Genomic DNA, 18355 nt, shown 5'->3' with positions numbered 1-18355 from the left:
GTCCAGGCGAGGGTCGGGGCAGGCGGCAAACAATCGAAGATGAAGCAGGGTGAGATGAAACAGGAGACCAACAGATGCAAACAGAGTGGCACAAACAAGACTTCGCACCGTGCACTGACTAAACACTGCAGGGAGTGATTGCAGATGGAAAATGAAATATAAAATTTTAATAAGTTAACTATCCAAACAAGGATTTTAAAATGCTGCACCTGGGACTTTCCCACTGACTCAAGAGATCTTTAGTCATATGTTTTTGTTTACAAGCTTTGGTCCAAAACAGAAATCTCCAGTAGACACCAATCTGAATACAAAAAAACCCAAATCCAAACCCTTGATTTGGACCAAATTAAGCAGAATGTGTCCAAACCAACAGAGTTTCCCAATTGGAATACACCCTTTAATTGTCTTTGCACGCCACTTATCCATCACACAAATAATGCAGACTTCAGATCAAGTAGTTTTCCAAAAAGTAAATTGTAAAAGGGCTGCTGAGTTATGTAGGATTTCAATGTGTAACAAATTGAATGGTGAATCACTAAATTTCAAAATTCTTGTTGCACTTGATAGGAATGTGTACATGATCGAGTCGGCCGAATTCATAAAAATTCCCATAATTTAAAATAATATGATTCAAGACTCAACCGTAGTTTCTAAAATGACGAAAATAAAACATAAAAAAAGCCAAAAACATGTTTTATACACATATCTGTGAGTAAGCAAAGTTTTTTCTTTCTGATTAGGTTTAAATGTTTCATGTATCAAAGCTTTAATGTTCAGTGTGTTTTCTAATTCATGCAAAGATTTTGTACTAAATGGAAACGTCTCTGCATATAAAACAGAAGCCATGCTCAGCTTTTATGCCAGAATAAGATTAAAAGCAGGAAGTCTTCCTGTTGAAATATTGATTAAGCGTCTGCTCTTCTCCAGTGTTTCCTTTGATTAGCTCTTGTCCAGTTTCTTGATCTCTACATGATTATTTATGTTAATTTCAGGCTGTGCCCGACACCTGTCGATGTCCTCCGTCCCCATAGAGGTCGATAAGTAAAAAGTCATCGTATTCTTAAAGCCTTTTAACCATCATCATCAATTGAGCAACTAACTAAAATAGCTGCATGTTGAAAGTCTGACTGAATGAGTTTAGTTCTTTGGCCTGGTTTGAGACGCGTCTCTGTGGGTTGCCATCTGTCCATCTGCATATTCTGACGACCATGTGCATCCGACTCATATGATATTCAGAGCATCAAACTGTCACTGACATACTGGGATATCCCCTGCGTCACTCTCGATCATTAAGGCGGCTTCTGGCTATGAAGCACATCTGCATGATGGCAGAACTCCTGCAGCTTGACCGGAGAAGCAGGACGAACACAACGGTGTCAGCACTCCAGATGAATCGTGAAGAGAAACGGAGAACAAACCTTGAAGGAAAATGAGAGCTTTAACTCAGTCGTGTTGTAGTTGTTGATGTTACGTATTTTCAAAAAACATAGTAAAATTGGAAAAAAAAAAAATCCACCTAATGACAATTAAGTAAAATGACTTTTATCAAAGATTTGTTCATTTAATTAAGATTTCAGAAAGTTTTGTTCTTTTTAAATCTACAAAAATAGCAATATTTCTTTTTTTTCTGTCAGGACCCAACATGTCTTCCAGGACAGACTTTATAGAAACTGTGAAAATGTAATATTTGAAAGCAATAGTGCTGCTTTGTATCTCTTAAGACCCGGCGTCCACACACGGACTTAACATTTTGGGTTATATTGGCTCAGTTCTGCTTAACCTGAGCTCACATGTGTAGAGGGTTAGCTCAAATATTAGCTAAAGCAAAGGTTAAACATAAAATAACGACCTTCATAATTGACCCTTTTCACGATGACGTCACACAAAATGGCGACAGGGGTATCAACGTGATACAAAACTTCTGGTTAATGGATTTAGACCGGGAAAACAAAGAGCTGAACGCTGTTTAACACAAGTGTGGAGTGGAGTTTTTCTCTTTAATAGTCTCAGATTGAACTATCTGCCCTGGGCTGCAACTGAAACATAACTCAATTACCACAAAATAGAAATGATCCTGACCTTCCATGACGATTCCTCTTTTGTGTCACCACCTCACTTTCTGCTGCAAAGAACCTGTGATGCAGATTCACACCGTTTATATTTAGCCTGTCTTCCATCAGCCTGCTATTCCCTCGTGCATTCCCACTGGCTAAATGGGAAATGTGGACCAGCTTTGTGCTAATTTCACACATTAACATTGCCATTGGCTAGTTTTGCAATTATTGCACGTGTCTTTTGTGTGTTAAGTTCACCCTGTCAGTGAAAGTGGAGTTGATTGACTAAAGTTTACTCCCCTCTCTACCTGTTTCCCACAGCATGTGTTTTAGGATGAAGCCAGTCACATGGGATAGCCATGTTTTGTCTCCATGACAGCTTTATCACTCAGCCCTCTCTGCAGTGACCCCTGCACAGCAAAGGATGCTGGGAAATAATGAGCACTTTTATCCCAGTCAGGACGACAAAGATGGGGAGGATGAGGAGGAGGAAGAGGAGCAAGGACGAGAAATAAGAAAAAACAAAGGTGAACGCGACCCACAGAATGGAGGACTGGAGGGTCTGATAGGGAAGGAAATGACTGGAGGACGCCAATCCTGGGAGGGCAAAGGAGGCGAAGGGGGGAAGCCAGCAGCCATTGTGGTTGGTAGACAGAGAGTGGACCGACCAGGGAGGCCGGGGAACCCAGGGAGCAGGGGCGCCCCGTACATGCCCAACCAAGCCCCCGGTCATCAGCATGGTGCAAACAAGCAGCAGCAGCTCCAGCTGATAGCAGCAAAGAGGCGGGCTCTGATGGAGCGCAGCATGACCACCATGGCGCCGCTGGAGGACACCTTCCTGCCCATGATGGTGTTCCGCATCGGAATTCCAGACATCAAGCAAACAGTAGGTGCATAAAAACATGTCTGAAAATATCAAAATACAACATGAGACTTTTTTTTTTCAGCTCCCCCAATTTAGCTGATTCAGCAAATAATATTTCTCCCCACAGCCATCAGTTATTGGATTTGATAAATTAACCAACTCATGAAATGGTAACTAATTTCCAACTGTAGGTGGCATACATGCACTAGTAAACGGTAGAAAAGAAGAAGCCCCTCCCTGCTTGTCCAGTGTGAACACTATGAGCTAAACCACATGTGTCAAAGTCAAGGCCCGGAGGCCGGATCCGGCCCACCGGGTAATTCTATCCGGCCCTCCAGATCATTTTATTTTATTGTTATTAATGGCTCGATGTTATCTTGCACTTATTTCTGATTTGTAAATTTTGACAAAATATATGTTATGGAAGGTAAAAATATTGAAAGTTATTTAAGGTTTAAGTTGATTTATTCTGGAATAATTTTCCTGCCTTTTTATTATTCATAATTATGTTAAAAAGTTACAGTTTTAAAGTTTTAAAAATTTGCACTCTGATCTTTTTTTGGAGTTTAGCTAATACTTCAGCTACATGCTAGCTGTGTTTGGTTAAATTATTATTATTATTATTTTTGTTTGTTTTAGGCTATTTTGTAGTTAAGCTAATAATTCAGCTACATGCTAGCTGATTTGGCTAATTTAGGCTTTTTTTTCAGTTTTTTTTTTCATGGATATTTTAAATAGCTATTTATTCAGGTACATGCTAGCTGTTCTGGCTAACCCACGTTTTTTTTAGGTTAATTCAGCATTTAGCTAATATTTTTAGCTGGCTATCAGCCTCAGTGATTTCAGCTATCAGCACTATACATCTCCAGCTGCCAAATTCAGCTTAATTCAGCCAAATTCAGTGTCTAATTTCCCAGCCTGGGATGAATGAAGTATTTCTATTCTATATTCTATTCTATTACAGCATTCACACTAGCATTATCGCAGGTAATGCTAAGTATCTAGTTCATAATTATGTTAAAAAGTTAAGGTTTTAAAAATGTAGTTTTTAGAAATGCCCTCTACAGAGGAGACATTTGCATTGCTGGTGGTTAGGAGGTTGATGCTCAGAACCACAAAAACGGTGAGATCAATTTTACAGCAACACATGCAAAAACACAATATTTAGAAATTCATGCAGTGAAAGTTTTTCTTATTCACCATAAAAGTTTGCTCCCATCAAAACATTGTAGGATAAATAAAATTAAATGTTGATTGTCTTTATTTTAGACAAGATTGTCAAATCTTTACGGCTATTTTTTTCGACTTATATTGTCACATCTCAATGGGTTTCATTATTAAAACTAAATCAAAGTCAATCAGTTTTAAACTCCAGTTATCCATGTGGAAAAAGTCCCCCCCTCCACCCCACACCCCAAACAGGGCACTGACAGGAGGTCTTTCCAAATGAGGAAGTAGTTCAAGCCAAGTCTCTGTGGCATTACACTCAGAGAGATTCAGATCTAACTTGACAAACAGCTTTTTAAAAAATGTATTTGACTTTTCTGAGCTGCCCCATGTGTGTTCTAAACAAAAAACCATCCAATCTTTGACCCACACCTTTGTGTTTTCACAATCGTGTTTAGGTTTATAAGCCATTTTCACAACTTTCTAAGGAGACATGACAAGAGCACAGCTTTGGGGTTTATAGTTTAGTACATTTTAAAAAATCTGTTTTAATCCTGGTTTAATTAAGCTTTGTTGCTGCATTCTTTTTTTGTGTGTGTGAAAGCCGTTTGCTTCCCTTCCCTAATTAAAACATTTGAAGTGTTTTGCTGCAGTGTTGACTCCACAACCATTGGAAAATGAGTTGCTTTAAGGAACCCAAGGGTGCTCCGTGTACAATATGGTAGTTATTAAACAAAGAGTGCGCACAACAACCCACACACAGCCTGAAGATTTAGCATTTTATCACCCCACAAATTCAGAAATGAGCCCCAAAAGGAAAAGAGGTTCAAAGAGCTGTCAAAGTTGAAAAAGAAAACCTACGAAAGATAGATTTATTCCACAAACAGCATCAGTCAGATGTTTAATTAGGTCCCATAACTGAAGTTAGCATCATTTCACACTGACACTGTCTGGTGTCAGCAGGTGAGAAATAACAACCCCTCACTTTCAGGTGAGAATGCCCCTCCATCTTTATTTCTCCAACTCCCTGAACATGCCGACTGCTCTACATGTCAGCTAATCTGCCCTCAATATAACAGTAATTGCTAATTATCTAATAGGTTTTTAATGAGTTTGGGGAGAACTGCGGATAGAAGTGACTCTGAGTAAGTTAAGAAGAAGTCTTCAACAACATTTAGCTCTGCACCAACAAACCCAGAAGAAAGAGGAGAAAAGCTCATTCAAGCGTCAAGAAAAACAAACAAAAAAAACACTGTTTCTGGTTTCTCCACTATACATTACATCAGTTTTCTCCCTCCGAGGGATCAGCCGTTCGATTGCTTTCTTGTTCTCACACAAGCGTGCATACATTCCCAGAAGGACACACACATTCGCCGCACGCCTCTGATATGTGTGAACGTAAACACACACATCCTGCAGCTTTACCTCTCTGGGACCAACAAGGCATTGCCACGGCAACGGGGGCTTGATTCTCGTAATAAACCGGTTGCCATGCCAATAATGTTAGGTACACTGTCAAACAGCTCGACCTGTTTGAAGCTTTAGTGAGGGTTGGGCTGGAGTTTGCTGAGCTCTGCAGTTTTTGCCTATAGTTTAAAAAAAATGGAACAATAGCCTGGATGCTATTGAGGACACTCAGCCCTGCTTTTTAAAACTGTCTGTCAGTTCCACCATCTGGCTGCAAACTTCTCCAATCAAACAAAGATGTTTTTTTTTTTTTTTAAATGCAGAGGCAGTATGAGAAATGGAGAATTTGAGCCTCTGGTGGATCACACACCAAGAGGTGCAGGAGAAGAAAGAGGTGTAAATTTGACACTTTCTATACAGAAAAACACTTATTATGGTGTTGTTTTTTTTTTTTTTTACTTTTCTGTTTGCAGAAAATCAAATAAACAAGTCTAGAAAATTTGATAGCACAGATTAGAAGAATAGCACAAGTTCCACGTTTCCCGTGAATGTGGCAGGCGATGAATAATTGAAAAGGAATGCATTAATATTCCCTGAATATCATCTATTCATGTGCTCATCATTCATTGACTGACTTCACAGCTGTCATGCATGTCAATCAATTATTATAGAAAGCAAACTGGTCGATCATTTAACTAGAACAGGGGTCTGCAGCTCCAGAGCCGCATGTGGCTCTTTTATCTCTCCATGGTGGCTCTCTGGATGAAGAAAAATAAAATAATAGTATTCTTTTTTAAGTGAGGATGACTCAACATGTATTGTGTTAATGCTTTAAAACATTCGCACTATTGTGATCATGTTTCTCTTTATTGTGTGAATGTAAGTAAACATTTACACTAGCTTCTCCTGCTGCTTTACATACGTTTTTTGGCGTGTAAAAACTCAATCACATTTTCAGCAATCTTGGAAAAAGCCTTTAAATATAGTCATAGACTTTTGTTTAATCTTTTATAGTAATTTCTTTTTTTTAAATTGGAGTTTACCTAATATTTTAGCAACATGCTAGCTTTTTGGGGTAATTTGCTATGATTTTTAAGCTAGTTTAGAGTTTAGCTTCTCCTTTAGCAGCATGCTAACGTTTTTGGCTAATTTGTTATTTACTTGGAGGTTAATTTGGAATCTATTTTGGCAACCGACTAAAGTTTATGAATAATTTAGTTTACTGAGGAATTTTAGACTATTTTGGAGTTCATCAACCATTTAAGCAATAACCTATCTTTTTTTTGCTAATTTGACATCTACTTTGGTTTTTTTATGTTAATTTGGACATAAGCTAATATTTTAGCAACATGCTAACGTTTTGGCTAATTTGTTGTTTTTAGGCTAATTTAGAGATTAGCTTCTATTATATCAAAAGGCTAACACTTTTGACTAGTTTACTGAGGAGTTTTAGGCTATTTTGGAGTTTAGCTAGTGGCAACGAGCTAGCTTTCTTGGTAAATTTGGCCTCTACTAAGGTAAAAGGTAAAAATGTAAAAAATAAAAAATTCACATTTTGAGAAATGCTAGTTTTATTTTTAATATATATTTGCTTTTGTTCATGCCAAAAAATATAGATTTATTAGAAAAAAGAAGGTGAGCAAATTCACATTTTTTAAAGGCTAAGGTGACTATGTGGCTCCTTTAGGTTTTGGTGAGTAGAAAAAATGAGCCCAAACAGCTCTTTTACTGTTGAAGGTTGTCGACCCCTGAACTAGATACACATTTACTTGCAAATCTTCACGTCACACAAAAAAGGATTAGTATTTAATCTTTGACTTAGATCTTTAATTCAAAGTTTTATCAGTATCATGTAATTATCACAAGTAAATGTCAAACTTCAGAAAAATCTTAAGCAAGAGAAATTCAGTGTTTAAGTGATAAAATGTTAAAATCACAGTTTAGTTTAAATTCTATACTTTTTTATTCTTAAATACTGAAAAGGAAACTCTTGGTGTGTTTTCTTAGACTCCTGTTTGAATTGTACTTTTCCATAACTGCTTCAGGAAGTGTGCAGATGAGAGAAATGTGGCCTCTGATCTCCCCCCTGCCCTTCCTTCCTGTCTGTCATGTCAGAGGTGTCTCCAGTTTGATCAGGACTGCACGGTGTGGAATGCTAAGCAGCAGATCATCTGCTCCCTCGGCGAATCGCTGTGGGACGCCTACAACTACGGCCTCTTCCAACCGGCCGGCGATGGAGGGGATGCCAAGTTCCTGGAGGAGGAGCGGCTCCTCAGGGATTATGCACAGTCCTTTGAGAAAGGGGTTCCCTACCTGGAGGTAGGACGCACGGCTGCAGGGTTTTAGTCAAAGATGAGATCAGATACAACCGTCTAATAGAGATCCAATTTCTCTGATCTCCTCAAAAGAAAGTTTCTCAGAAAAGATCCTGTGTCCGATGTGTTGCCTTGCTGCAGCACTTTTTTCCCCGGAGCCTGGTTTGTTCGGATAAATTCGTTATTAAAAAGATGTTAACCGTGAAAAATTGTCAGGCTTTGTGAGCAAACACCACAAAAACATTCTACTGAAGCAGCAGAAAAACAGATTAGTTTCCCCTCCTCAAGTCTGTAAGTGAACTCAGGCAATGAGGACTTTAGAAAATTGGTCTGATTTAACTCGATTTTGCATGTTATGTAAGCTGCAAAGTGTATTATATTTATTCACTTTTGGATAAGTGGGTTGTGGGAGACCATCAGTTTTTTGGTTATTATGATTTGATAGAGTGAAGGCACAGTGCCCTCTGGTGGTTCGCCTGCTGGAACTGCGGGGGCGAAAAGAGTCAGAGATGTCCCTAATCAGATTTACTTTATTAACATTTTCCACCTGAGATCTTTGCTTTTTATAAGCTTATCGTCAATGCAAAGTCAGGTCTATCGAGAAAACGTCTGAGAGACTTTTAGATGAATCTGCAAGATCATAAACATTTTTCAGACGCATCCATCATCTTTAAAGTAGATTTTGTGTTTTCGTTTTACAATTAAACCATGTTTATGCTTATTTCAGGACTTAGAAGGCTGTTCAGACTCTCAGAGATGCTTCTTAATTCTTTTGTGTTTTATTAAACCCTCATCCAGTCTTTTAAAATTGTTAGTTTTGGATTTTTACATGAAAAAACCTTTAAAACATCAACAAGAAACATTGTGTTTGCCAAATATTGAGGTTCTGCTTATAGAAAATGAAGCTTTAACACTAAAATTTTAAAAACTGAAAGCACAAAACTTCATTTTATTTTTTGTTTTATTGCCAGAAAAAAGCTGTGTTCTGCAGAGTAACTAATATTCTTTTCTGGAGATCTGTTTCTGTAATTGCTTTAGCACAGAGATTGTTCTGAGCTGCCAGCTCCAGAGGACAAAAAAAGCTTGTCTTACTGCTTTCCTGGAACAATTTTCTTTGAAATGGCAACAGAGCAATTCTTAATGTTCTTGGAGGAACTAAACCTCAACAGGAAGCTTTCTTTATCAGGCTGGTTGATGTTTTAGATGGATGTAAGGGGGACTTAAAATCAACAACACATCAGAATGTGGGAAAAGCTTAGATAAAATTCAGTTTTATTGTCTCCCAAAATCCTAAATGCCAAACAACTTGTTTTTTTTCTTTCTTTTTCTTAATTACTTTGCATTATCTGCAGCTAGTGTGTTTTAGTGACATTTTTTTGAATATCTTCTTTTCTATCAGAATTTCTGCCACCGAATTTATTGATTTTATGACTAGAATGCATTTATTCTGTAAATCATAAACCCAGATTTACTGTAACAATTGTCGCACACAAGGAATAATAATGTGCATTAAAGTGTGTGGTTCTTAGAACCTAGTAGAAAAAAAAAATAATAAAATAGACTAGACTACACTAGAATAGAAAAGAATATATGAATAAAATAACATAAAATGATAAAATAAAGCCAAATAAAATAAAATAAATAAAATAAATAAAATAAATAAAATAAATAAAATAAATAAAATAAATAAAATAAATAAAATAAATAAAATAAAATAAATCCCAGTTTATGGTTGACTGTGGTGCAACCAAACTTTTTGAGGCGTTCCTTATTTGATGATATTCAGACTTTGTTTTGCCAGTTCAGCCCAAAGATTAATTACTTTTTTAGTTTCTCAGAATTCCCACAATGTCTTAAAAACTCTTAAAATCATCAAATATAGGATTTTGGAAATAATCCCTTTAAAAGCCTTTTAAAAAAGTATTGATACTTGATATTTTATGCTTTAAATTTGTGCTGTTTGAAATTTCTCTATTTTACATTTCTTGTGAAAAATGTATGTTTTTTTTTAACGAGGATTATTTTAATATAACAATGAAATCATTATACACAAATACGGTAAATGCCGACCACCGGTTTAAAAAAGAAGCGCGCCAAAGCATCACGGCAAAGATCATAAACAGCCCGAAGGTACAGTTTTGATCATAAAATGATAACAAATTAATAAAATTGGAAATAATTAATAAAATGGGAAATAGACTGAGAAATTGGTCTTAAATTTTGATATGTATAGCTTTAAAAATGTCTTAAAAGGTCTGAAATTTAACTTGGAAGAAACTTGTAGGTGCCCTAATTTATAAATATTTATATTTCTAATAATAAAAATGTCTTAAAGCTTAGATTAAATCTCCATAATAGAAAAAGGGATTCAGGTGTTTTTATTATTATTTTTTTTTTCAAATAAATCTACCTTTTTTTTAATTGTTTTTTTAAACATGTTCTAAGTGTAAAATAAAAAATAAACACATAAACTGTAAATTTACAAGAAAATTTTCAGATAAAATAATCATAAATTTGTATTTCATGGTACTTATGTTGTCATTTTTAGAATATGCTTGAAAAAGGTGAAACTTTTTTGAAAAACCTCGTTTAAATCTAACGTTAAGGCTTCTGGAAGTTCAGCATTTCTGTCAGGATTGAATAAATCCCACTCCTTTAAACATAAAACTTGTGAAGATTATTCCTCTAAACAGAAACCTGTTGCTATAACTTTTTGTGGGAGTGCAGTTTGATAGAAACACAAAGAGCTTAAGTGCAATAAACTAGATTTTTTTATTTTAATGAAGTGCAGATTTGCAGGACTTTTGAATCATCTCTGTGTTGTTTTTCCACGTAGGCTGATAAACTGAACCGTGTTGCTATGTGACTCACTTTATTCACACAGGTCTCTTTTTTTGTCCTCAGTTTAGGTACAAAACCAGGGTTTATAAACAGACCAATCTGGATGAAAAGGCTCTTGCTAAGCTCAGCTCAAAGGTATTTCATCTTTTCACCAAAATGTCACTGGTTACTGATATACAGTCTCCAGGTCCACCTACAAGCATGCTGTTTCTCTCCCCTCAGGCCAGTCAGAAGAAGTTCCTGGATTACATTCAGACTGGATCACTGGAGAAAATGGCTAAAGTTCTTGAAAAAGGTCTCGACCCAAATTTTCACGACCCAGACAGTGGAGGTGAGAACCCCTTTGTGACTATAAGGCAAACATTGTGAGAGCAAGCGGTGGTTGATCGGCACCTTCACTTGTCTGCTCGTCATCCTGGACTCAGAGACTCCGCTCTCTGTGGCCGTGCAGTCTGGACTGTCTGCAGATGGCCTCAGGCTGCTGGTTCTGGGCGGGGCTCACTTGGACTTCAGAAGCAGAGACGGCTCGACAGCGATGCACAAAGCTGTCAAAGCTCACAACCATGCTGGCTTACTGGTGAGAGAACACATTCCCACAGAATAACACAGAAGCAAGTGTGAAACTCGCATTGGGATTCCATTAAAACAAAGCAGCATTCGTTTATTAAGTCATCTAATAGAGCATTTTTTTCTGAAAATCACATGGAAAGTTTGTTAATGAGCTATTTGAAGAAGTTAATGTCAGAACGTTGAGGTCAGAGTAAAACCCTCTTCTGATTCAGAGTTCATCACTTTTTCCTGCAGTTTTCCAACACTCACACTTTGATGTTTCTCAGACTTTCCAACAAAAAATACATTTCCCTTCATTCTTCAGTGTTCTTCTTTTATATAAAAAAAAAAAAAATGCTTCCCTTCTGTCAACTTAAATCAGGAGTCGGCAACCTTTAACAGTAAAAGAGCCATTAGGGCTCGATTTCTACTGATCAAAACCTAACTAGTCTTACTTTAAGAAATTTAGCCTTTAAGAAATCTGGATTTGCAATCATGACCTTCTGCTTTTCAATAAAAAATATGAATTATGTCCTTTTTTTGGCACGAACAAAAGCAAAAAATATATTTAAAATCTAGCATCTCTCAAAATGTTTTTTTTTATTACTTATTTTCAAAATAAAAGATGATCTGTGCCAAACAGGATCATTTTAGTGTAGCTCTGAGCAGCTAGTAACCAATGTTGTGTAGCACAATATAATCAGTGCTTTTAACTCCTAAAAGATCAAACTTTTACCAAAGTTTTGATTGCATATAAAATCTGTTCATTCTGGAGGTAGAGTTGAACAAACAAGACATCTTCAGGTCAACAGGATGTAAAAATCTACATAGTTTATCATATGTTCACCTCAGCCACCAATTTATAAATGTAACTAATCTAAATTAAATAAATCCTAATTAAGTAATCTTTACTTAAAAAAAATACTATGCAGCAATTTATTAACAACTATACTTCTTGGGACTAATTTGACCTTTAAGAGTATACTTAAAGTAGCCTTTCTGGTATAGGACTACTATTAGTTTAATATTGTATCAACTTTCAATAAACCTACAAGATAGATTACTGATACGTCCATGAAGAAATCAGTATATGTTAAAAATGACACAGCTATTGTCTAAAAGAAAAGTAATACTCGTATTTCATTGGTAATACTAAAGTATATCTTGATCAAAAGTTTAAGTATAGGGTAAATATTTAATATAATTTAAGTATACTAAACACGAATGTACGAACTTGTAAACATTAAACTTGTAAAGTTTTTCTTTAATAAATACCGAATTTTCTGGATTATAAGTTACACCAGAGTAAAAAACATATAGTCAAGAAGAAGAAAACCATATATAATATAATATAATACATATATCTTTATCTGCCATTGCAAAAAGAGGAAAAGAATCAGATTCTCCTCCATGTTTGTTCTGGACTCTTCTTCTGGCATTGTCAGAAGCAAATACAGCGCCCTCCAGTGGTTGTTAGTGGAAACAACGGCTAAAGGGCAATTGGTTGCTAGTGGAAAAAACGAAGATCAGCCTATTTATGTAAAAAAAAAAAAAACACATAATTTGGTCGCTCCTGAGTATAAGTCACACCCCTGGCTAAACTATGAAAAAAATAGTTAAAAAGTAAACTAAAAGTATACCATCTTAAATTCTGTTTTAAAAAAAATTTGGGTAAAGGTTATGACTCTTCCAAAAGGCCCAACAATATTGTTTTTATGCATTTTGTGCGAGAATTCCATTAAAATAATCCATTTAGTAGGTGTGGCCCACCATGAAAATCATAAATATTGCACAGCTTTGGAAGATTAATTTATTTGTATTTTGTTGTGAAATTCAAAATAGAAGATTATTGTAATTACAAAATTTCTTCAAATATATTTTCTATCTTTCAGGTTTTCTTTTTTTTTTTAATTAAACCTCATTTTTTCCACAACATAATTTGTTTGGTTCCTTATTTTTTCTATTTATCCCCTGTAATCCTTTCCATGTCAACTTCTCTCTAATCTTGTCCATTTTTGTTTTCCTTTGCTTCCTCCAGTCTTTTATTTTCATCCTGAAACTTTACCCCCTCTATTTGTTTCTTTTTCATTGTTTACTTCTCCGATTTCTTCACCTCCTCCTCTAAATCCTGTCGTGTTTTTTTCTTTCTTCCCTCCTCTCGTTGTCTTTTCCACTTTCTTTCATACGTTTTGCATGTAGTTCATATTAACATAAAGATGAGGCTTTAACATGATTACACTCAAAACTCTTTTCTTCTCATCCTCTCAGGCTCTTCTGTCTTTTGGAGCATCTCCGGACTACAAAGACCGCTGTGGCCTGACCCCGCTGTACCACACCGTGCTGGCAGGGGGCGACACTTCCTGTTGTGAAACTTTGCTTTATTACAGGGCAAAGCTGGGGACGAGGGATGAGAATGGTTGGGACGAATCCCATCAGGTACATTGTGAAGTGGTCGGTTCCTGCGTGGTTTCCTCTCATATTTTTGTGCGTGATCATCTCTGGTCTGTGTTAACTTCTGCAGCATCTTCTCCCTGTCTTCTCTCTGTGCTAGTTGTCATGTACCATCACCCCCAGTCTCTCAGCATTTTCTCACACCTCTCTTTCTGCGCCGTCCTCACTCATCTCTCCATCCTCTCTCCTTCCTCCCTTCTGTCTCTCAATAGCACAGGGATGAAGAGGAGTTTGGAATGGAAGAAATTCATAAGGTACTCCTCCTCCTCCTCCTCTCACCATCTCATTGACCATACAAGCCTTTTAGAGGCCACTGATAAAATAAATAAATAAAGTCCAGTTTGGAAAGAGGTGGATCTTCTCTCTATCTCTTACCGAGGAGAGATGCATTGCCTACACTGTCTGTGACGCCGTGGCAAATCGCATTTGAGCAGGTTGTCATGGTATTTTATTTTGGTTTCTCCATGTCACGTGTCTTCCTCCTTTACTTTCTGCGTATCTTGTGACATTTTCATCTCTGCAGGAAAAAAAAATATGAAGAAACCTGTTAGGCTCCTGGAAGCTCATCACTGTTCTGAATTCCTCCGTTTCTTTTCTTAATCTTAATCTTAAAGTCGTTTTGAGTCTAAATGTGAATTCAATGTGTTTTCTAACCATTTTGTCTCATTTCCTTCCTGTTCTGCTGCCTTATTCCAGCTCCCTTTTTTTCTGTATATAAAAAAATTGTCCTCATCAGTTCAGATTGTGTAGTCCTAACAATATCTGCATATTTTGTTTTTCATTGTACTCTGGGCATTTAAAGGCTTGCCAGAATGGTTTTGCACAACACTTGGAGCATCTGCTGTTTTATGGGGCAGACACTGCTTCTCAAAACGCCTCAGGGAACACTGCACTTCACATTTCAGCCCTCTACAATAAGGCAAGTATATAGAGGGGAAGTTAAAATATTGTTACTGTCAAAGTGCTTTTTTTGTTTTTTTTTTTCTTCTTCTGGAAAGATTGCATCTAATCCACTTTTCCTGTCTGGTTGGGTAGGAGAGCTGTGTCCGTGTTCTGCTGTACAGGGGAGCAAACAAGGAGGCAAAGAATAAGCACGGTCAGACCCCTTTTCAGGTAAATATTTTGACCATAAACACTGAAAACTAGATATTAAAACTGAAAAATCTGTTTCAGAACAACTTTCCTTGTTGTGCATTTGCAGGTTGCAATAATGGCTGGCCACTTTGAACTCGGTGAGATCATCAAAAACCATAAGGACACTGATGTTGGTGAGACTTCCTTCAGAAATCATTTATTTTTCTTACTTTCCTTGTAGGTTTCCACAATTATTATCACACTCAATTAAACTTTCAGCTATTTCAGAATTCTTGGTATTAAAACATTCAGCTCTTTCAGGAAATTGCTGCTTGTATTTTTGGTATTCATAAACTTTATAGTTTTTGAAATATTGAGCAAAATATGCCCCATAGAAATGAATGACAAAGTCTTCAAATTTCCAAAATTTTAAGTAGATTGGTAACAAGCCTTTAAATATATTCATGGTGTGGCAACACGAGCGGTTCAGGCACACACTAAAGGGGGACTCAAACCAGATGGAGGCGTGGTTCCAGATTTAAAAAAAAGTTTATTTATAAATAGTTTAAAAGTAATGAGTTACTAAAGGACCTGTGATAAAAACCATTGGGGCCTAGAGCCCACCTGCAACAGAGACCTGGTTGCTCAAGCAGAATAAATAACCAAAAACAAACGCATGCATAAACATAAAAGAAAAGCACAAAACCCAGGGAACAGCACCAAACAACCAGAATGTCCACTTGAGAACCAGTCCCTGTTGCCACAGCTCTGAAAGATTAAAACAAATGAACAGGCAAATAGGCCCTTTGCGGTATACAGGTCAATAAAAGAATCAAGTAAAAAACGTTAGTCCGTCGGCTGCTCCAGCAGGACTCCGGCAAAACGTAGGGGTACCAGTCCCGACAGGCCACCAGGTTCCAGAAGCACCAATATGATCCGCTGAGCAGAGGGAGTGCAGGGGTTGCAGCTGTGCGGTTGACCCAGTGGAGCTGACGTGGAGGACCCGTGGAGCATCTGTAGCCAGTCTTGATTGATAAAACCAGACACAGAAAAAAAAGACCCCAAAACAGCAGCGGGTTCCACCTACATAACCCTGTGGAAGCAAACCAGAAAGACAGGCAGCAGGGAATTACCTCAGCGGCCAGAGAACATGCAGGGTGTAGAGGGATGCGCCACACAGACCAGTGTTGAAATTACCTGTAGGAAGCAATTTACTCAAATTCACTTCTACCTAGTCGCATGCTGATTTGCAATACGACTAGGTCTTCCAACTACCACTGCACGGGCAGTGGAGCCCAGTGGCAACCCGTGAAGGGAGGTAGTCTCAGCCCAAGAATCTGGATATGTCAGCTCAGTCCCCTTTTATAGTAACCAGGTGCTTATTAGCAGCATCTGGGTAGGATTATCTGCACCTGCACATCAGCCTGATTAAACCATCCTGCCACAATCGGTTACGTTTTCATCTTTTATAATCATTTTTTTGAAGGAGTTTACCTAATATTTTAGCAACATGCTAACGATTTTGGCTAATTTGTATGTACTGGGTTTTTTAGGCTAATTTAGAGTTTAACTTCTGTTTTAGCAACATGCTAACGTTTTTGACCACTTTTTTACCTGCAAAATTTTAGGAAATTATGAAGTTTAGCAATTAAAGCAATGTGCTAGCTTTTTGGCTAATTTGGAATCTACTGAGGTCTTTTTATGCAAACTAAGAGTTAAGCTAATATTTTCATGACATGCTAAAGTTTTTGCTAATTTTTTATCTACTGAGGTTTTTTTAGGCTAATTTAGAGTTTAGCTTCTATTTTAGCAACACGTTAACGTTTTTGACTAATTTAGTTCAGTGAGGAATTTTTGGATAATTCGGAATGTTGCTAGTATTTTAGCAACAAGCTAGCTTTTTTTAGGCTAATTTGACATCTACTAAGGTTTTTTTGGGCAAATTTGGAGTAAAGCTTATATTTAAGCAACAACCTAAACATTTTTGCAAAATTGGCATGTATTAGGGATTTTTAAGCAATTTTACTACAAATGTTTCAGAAATTTAGGTCAACTTAAGCGCTATTTCACAGTACTTTAACAAAATTTCCATTCGTTTAGCAAATTTAACATTTTGCAAATTGCTTTTGTATTTTTAGCAAATCTCTTTACCATTATAAAAAAAGTGTCACCACTTTCAGAAAATAGCTTTCACACTAGGATTATCCCAGGTAATACAACTTTTCTTTAGGTGCTGAAAGTCATTCTGCATTGATGTGATGGGCAGTTTGTTGTTATTCGACGTTCATGTGTGTTTTTTGAGACGGACAGTTATTTTTCCGATCATTCAGACACGTGGAATTTCTGTTAGTTTGTGTTTTTCCCCGAGGGACTTCAACCCATCAGTACAGTTGGCTCTAAAATGGGAGCAAAAGCCACAAATTTGGAAATACAGTCTCAAAAATATTCTGTTTTAAAGTCATTTTGAATCATATTAAAGCCGGGTTTTTATCCAGATTCCGTGTAGTTTCTTTATCTTATAAGGTGGATTAAAAAAAAAACCCACTATGCATTTACTTATGTTCTGGCCCCTCTGTGAAATTTTCGACCCCTTTGCAGCCCACAAGTCTAAACATTTACCCACCCTGGTCCAATGTGGAAACACTTTAATTTTTAAGATGCTTTACTAATCTTTTGATGTGGAAAAACAACATAGAGCTGAACTTTGAGAAGCTAAAATGTGAATGGATTTACCATTAATTCTTGTTTGTTTGAACACATATTTAATTTACACTTGATGATCTTGCAAGAACAAGAGGAATCTAGATAACATCACCTGCACTGTTCAGTGACACATATTTATATCTGAGTCATTGTGGTTAAAGTTTTGGCTAAAGATGCTCTGGATTGATTTTTGGTCACTGAATCAGGTCAAAATGGATCAATATCAACTATGAATTGTGTCGGCAACCATGAATTATGATAAGAAACGCATCGTTATAATGAATATTTACACTCCTATTATATTTATACATTTGTAGTCTTCGATTGTCTGAGTTTCCCCTTAAACAACCAATTATTCACACAAAACATTCCTTCACCTCTAATTTCCCACCTTCAGTGCCATTCCTGGAATCCCCAAAGTTTGTTCCCAAACGAAGAGAGAGTTCGCACACGCTGCCTCTTCCCTCGCTTCAGTCCCACCCCCTGCTGCGTGCTAACAGCGACAACACCATGACCCAATCTGACCCTTTGGCCTTCCCCAGCAAGCCAGCTACCAATCCCCACCCCGCACAGGTAACTGACGACCATGGAGTGGACGCTCGTATGTTGGCGTTTGTGATTTTTATGTGTGATGATCCAACAGGGCCAGCGCAGGGCCTCTATAGGGATGAGAAGCTCCAGCAGCCCTAGAACTCGCACACGCTCGCCCTCCAGAGGACGAGGAGGGCAGAGCGACACCGAGGAGAGACACCGACAGCCAAGAGGAAGACAGGGGTGAGGAGCCTATGGAGAGATGATGCACTGTGTGCATTATTATCACTGAGGCTGGTGGTCTCGTACTCTGATCACGTCTTTTGAGACTAGAATCTTAAAAAAAAAAGAACTATCTTAGCAGCATGCTGCTTTCAGAAACTTTTTTGCAAAGACTT

General features: G+C 37.2%; 1 protein-coding gene and 1 long non-coding RNA gene across 4 annotated transcripts in view; one reads left to right on the top strand and one right to left on the bottom strand.

The window, feature by feature from the left end:
- LOC112153990 (SH3 and multiple ankyrin repeat domains protein 3) overlaps nt 1-18355 on the top strand; it is a 67863-nt gene that overhangs the window by 21357 nt on the left and 28151 nt on the right. Inside the window, exons 3-14 of one of the 3 annotated variants that reach the window (XM_036217002.1) lie at nt 2376-2940; nt 7609-7812; nt 10713-10784; nt 10872-10980; nt 11075-11226; nt 13467-13634; nt 13862-13903; nt 14452-14568; nt 14685-14762; nt 14851-14917; nt 17824-17999; nt 18070-18200. In XM_036217002.1, the coding sequence (XP_036072895.1) occupies nt 2479-2940; nt 7609-7812; nt 10713-10784; nt 10872-10980; nt 11075-11226; nt 13467-13634; nt 13862-13903; nt 14452-14568; nt 14685-14762; nt 14851-14917; nt 17824-17999; nt 18070-18200 (1778 nt within the window). In that variant the 5' untranslated portion in view covers nt 2376-2478. Of the gene's footprint in view, nt 1-2375; nt 2941-7608; nt 7813-10712; nt 10981-11074; nt 11227-13466; nt 13635-13861; nt 13904-14451; nt 14569-14684; nt 14763-14850; nt 14918-17823; nt 18000-18069; nt 18201-18355 lie in introns of all 3 variants that reach the window. The other 2 variants (XM_036217003.1, XM_036217001.1) reach the window with 2 other exon arrangements.
- On the bottom strand, nt 15314-16084 carry LOC112153993. The gene is made up of 2 exons (XR_002920585.2): nt 15921-16084; nt 15314-15816 (listed from the first exon to the last, which is right to left on the bottom strand). It is a non-coding gene; the product is annotated as an uncharacterized LOC112153993 (long non-coding RNA).

This window comes from Oryzias melastigma, linkage group LG19 (genome assembly GCF_002922805.2).
Source record: "Oryzias melastigma strain HK-1 linkage group LG19, ASM292280v2, whole genome shotgun sequence".
NCBI lineage: Eukaryota > Metazoa > Chordata > Actinopteri > Beloniformes > Adrianichthyidae > Oryzias > Oryzias melastigma.
Note: the sequence above shows the minus strand (reverse complement) of the source record. Positions and strands in the feature narration are given on the sequence as shown.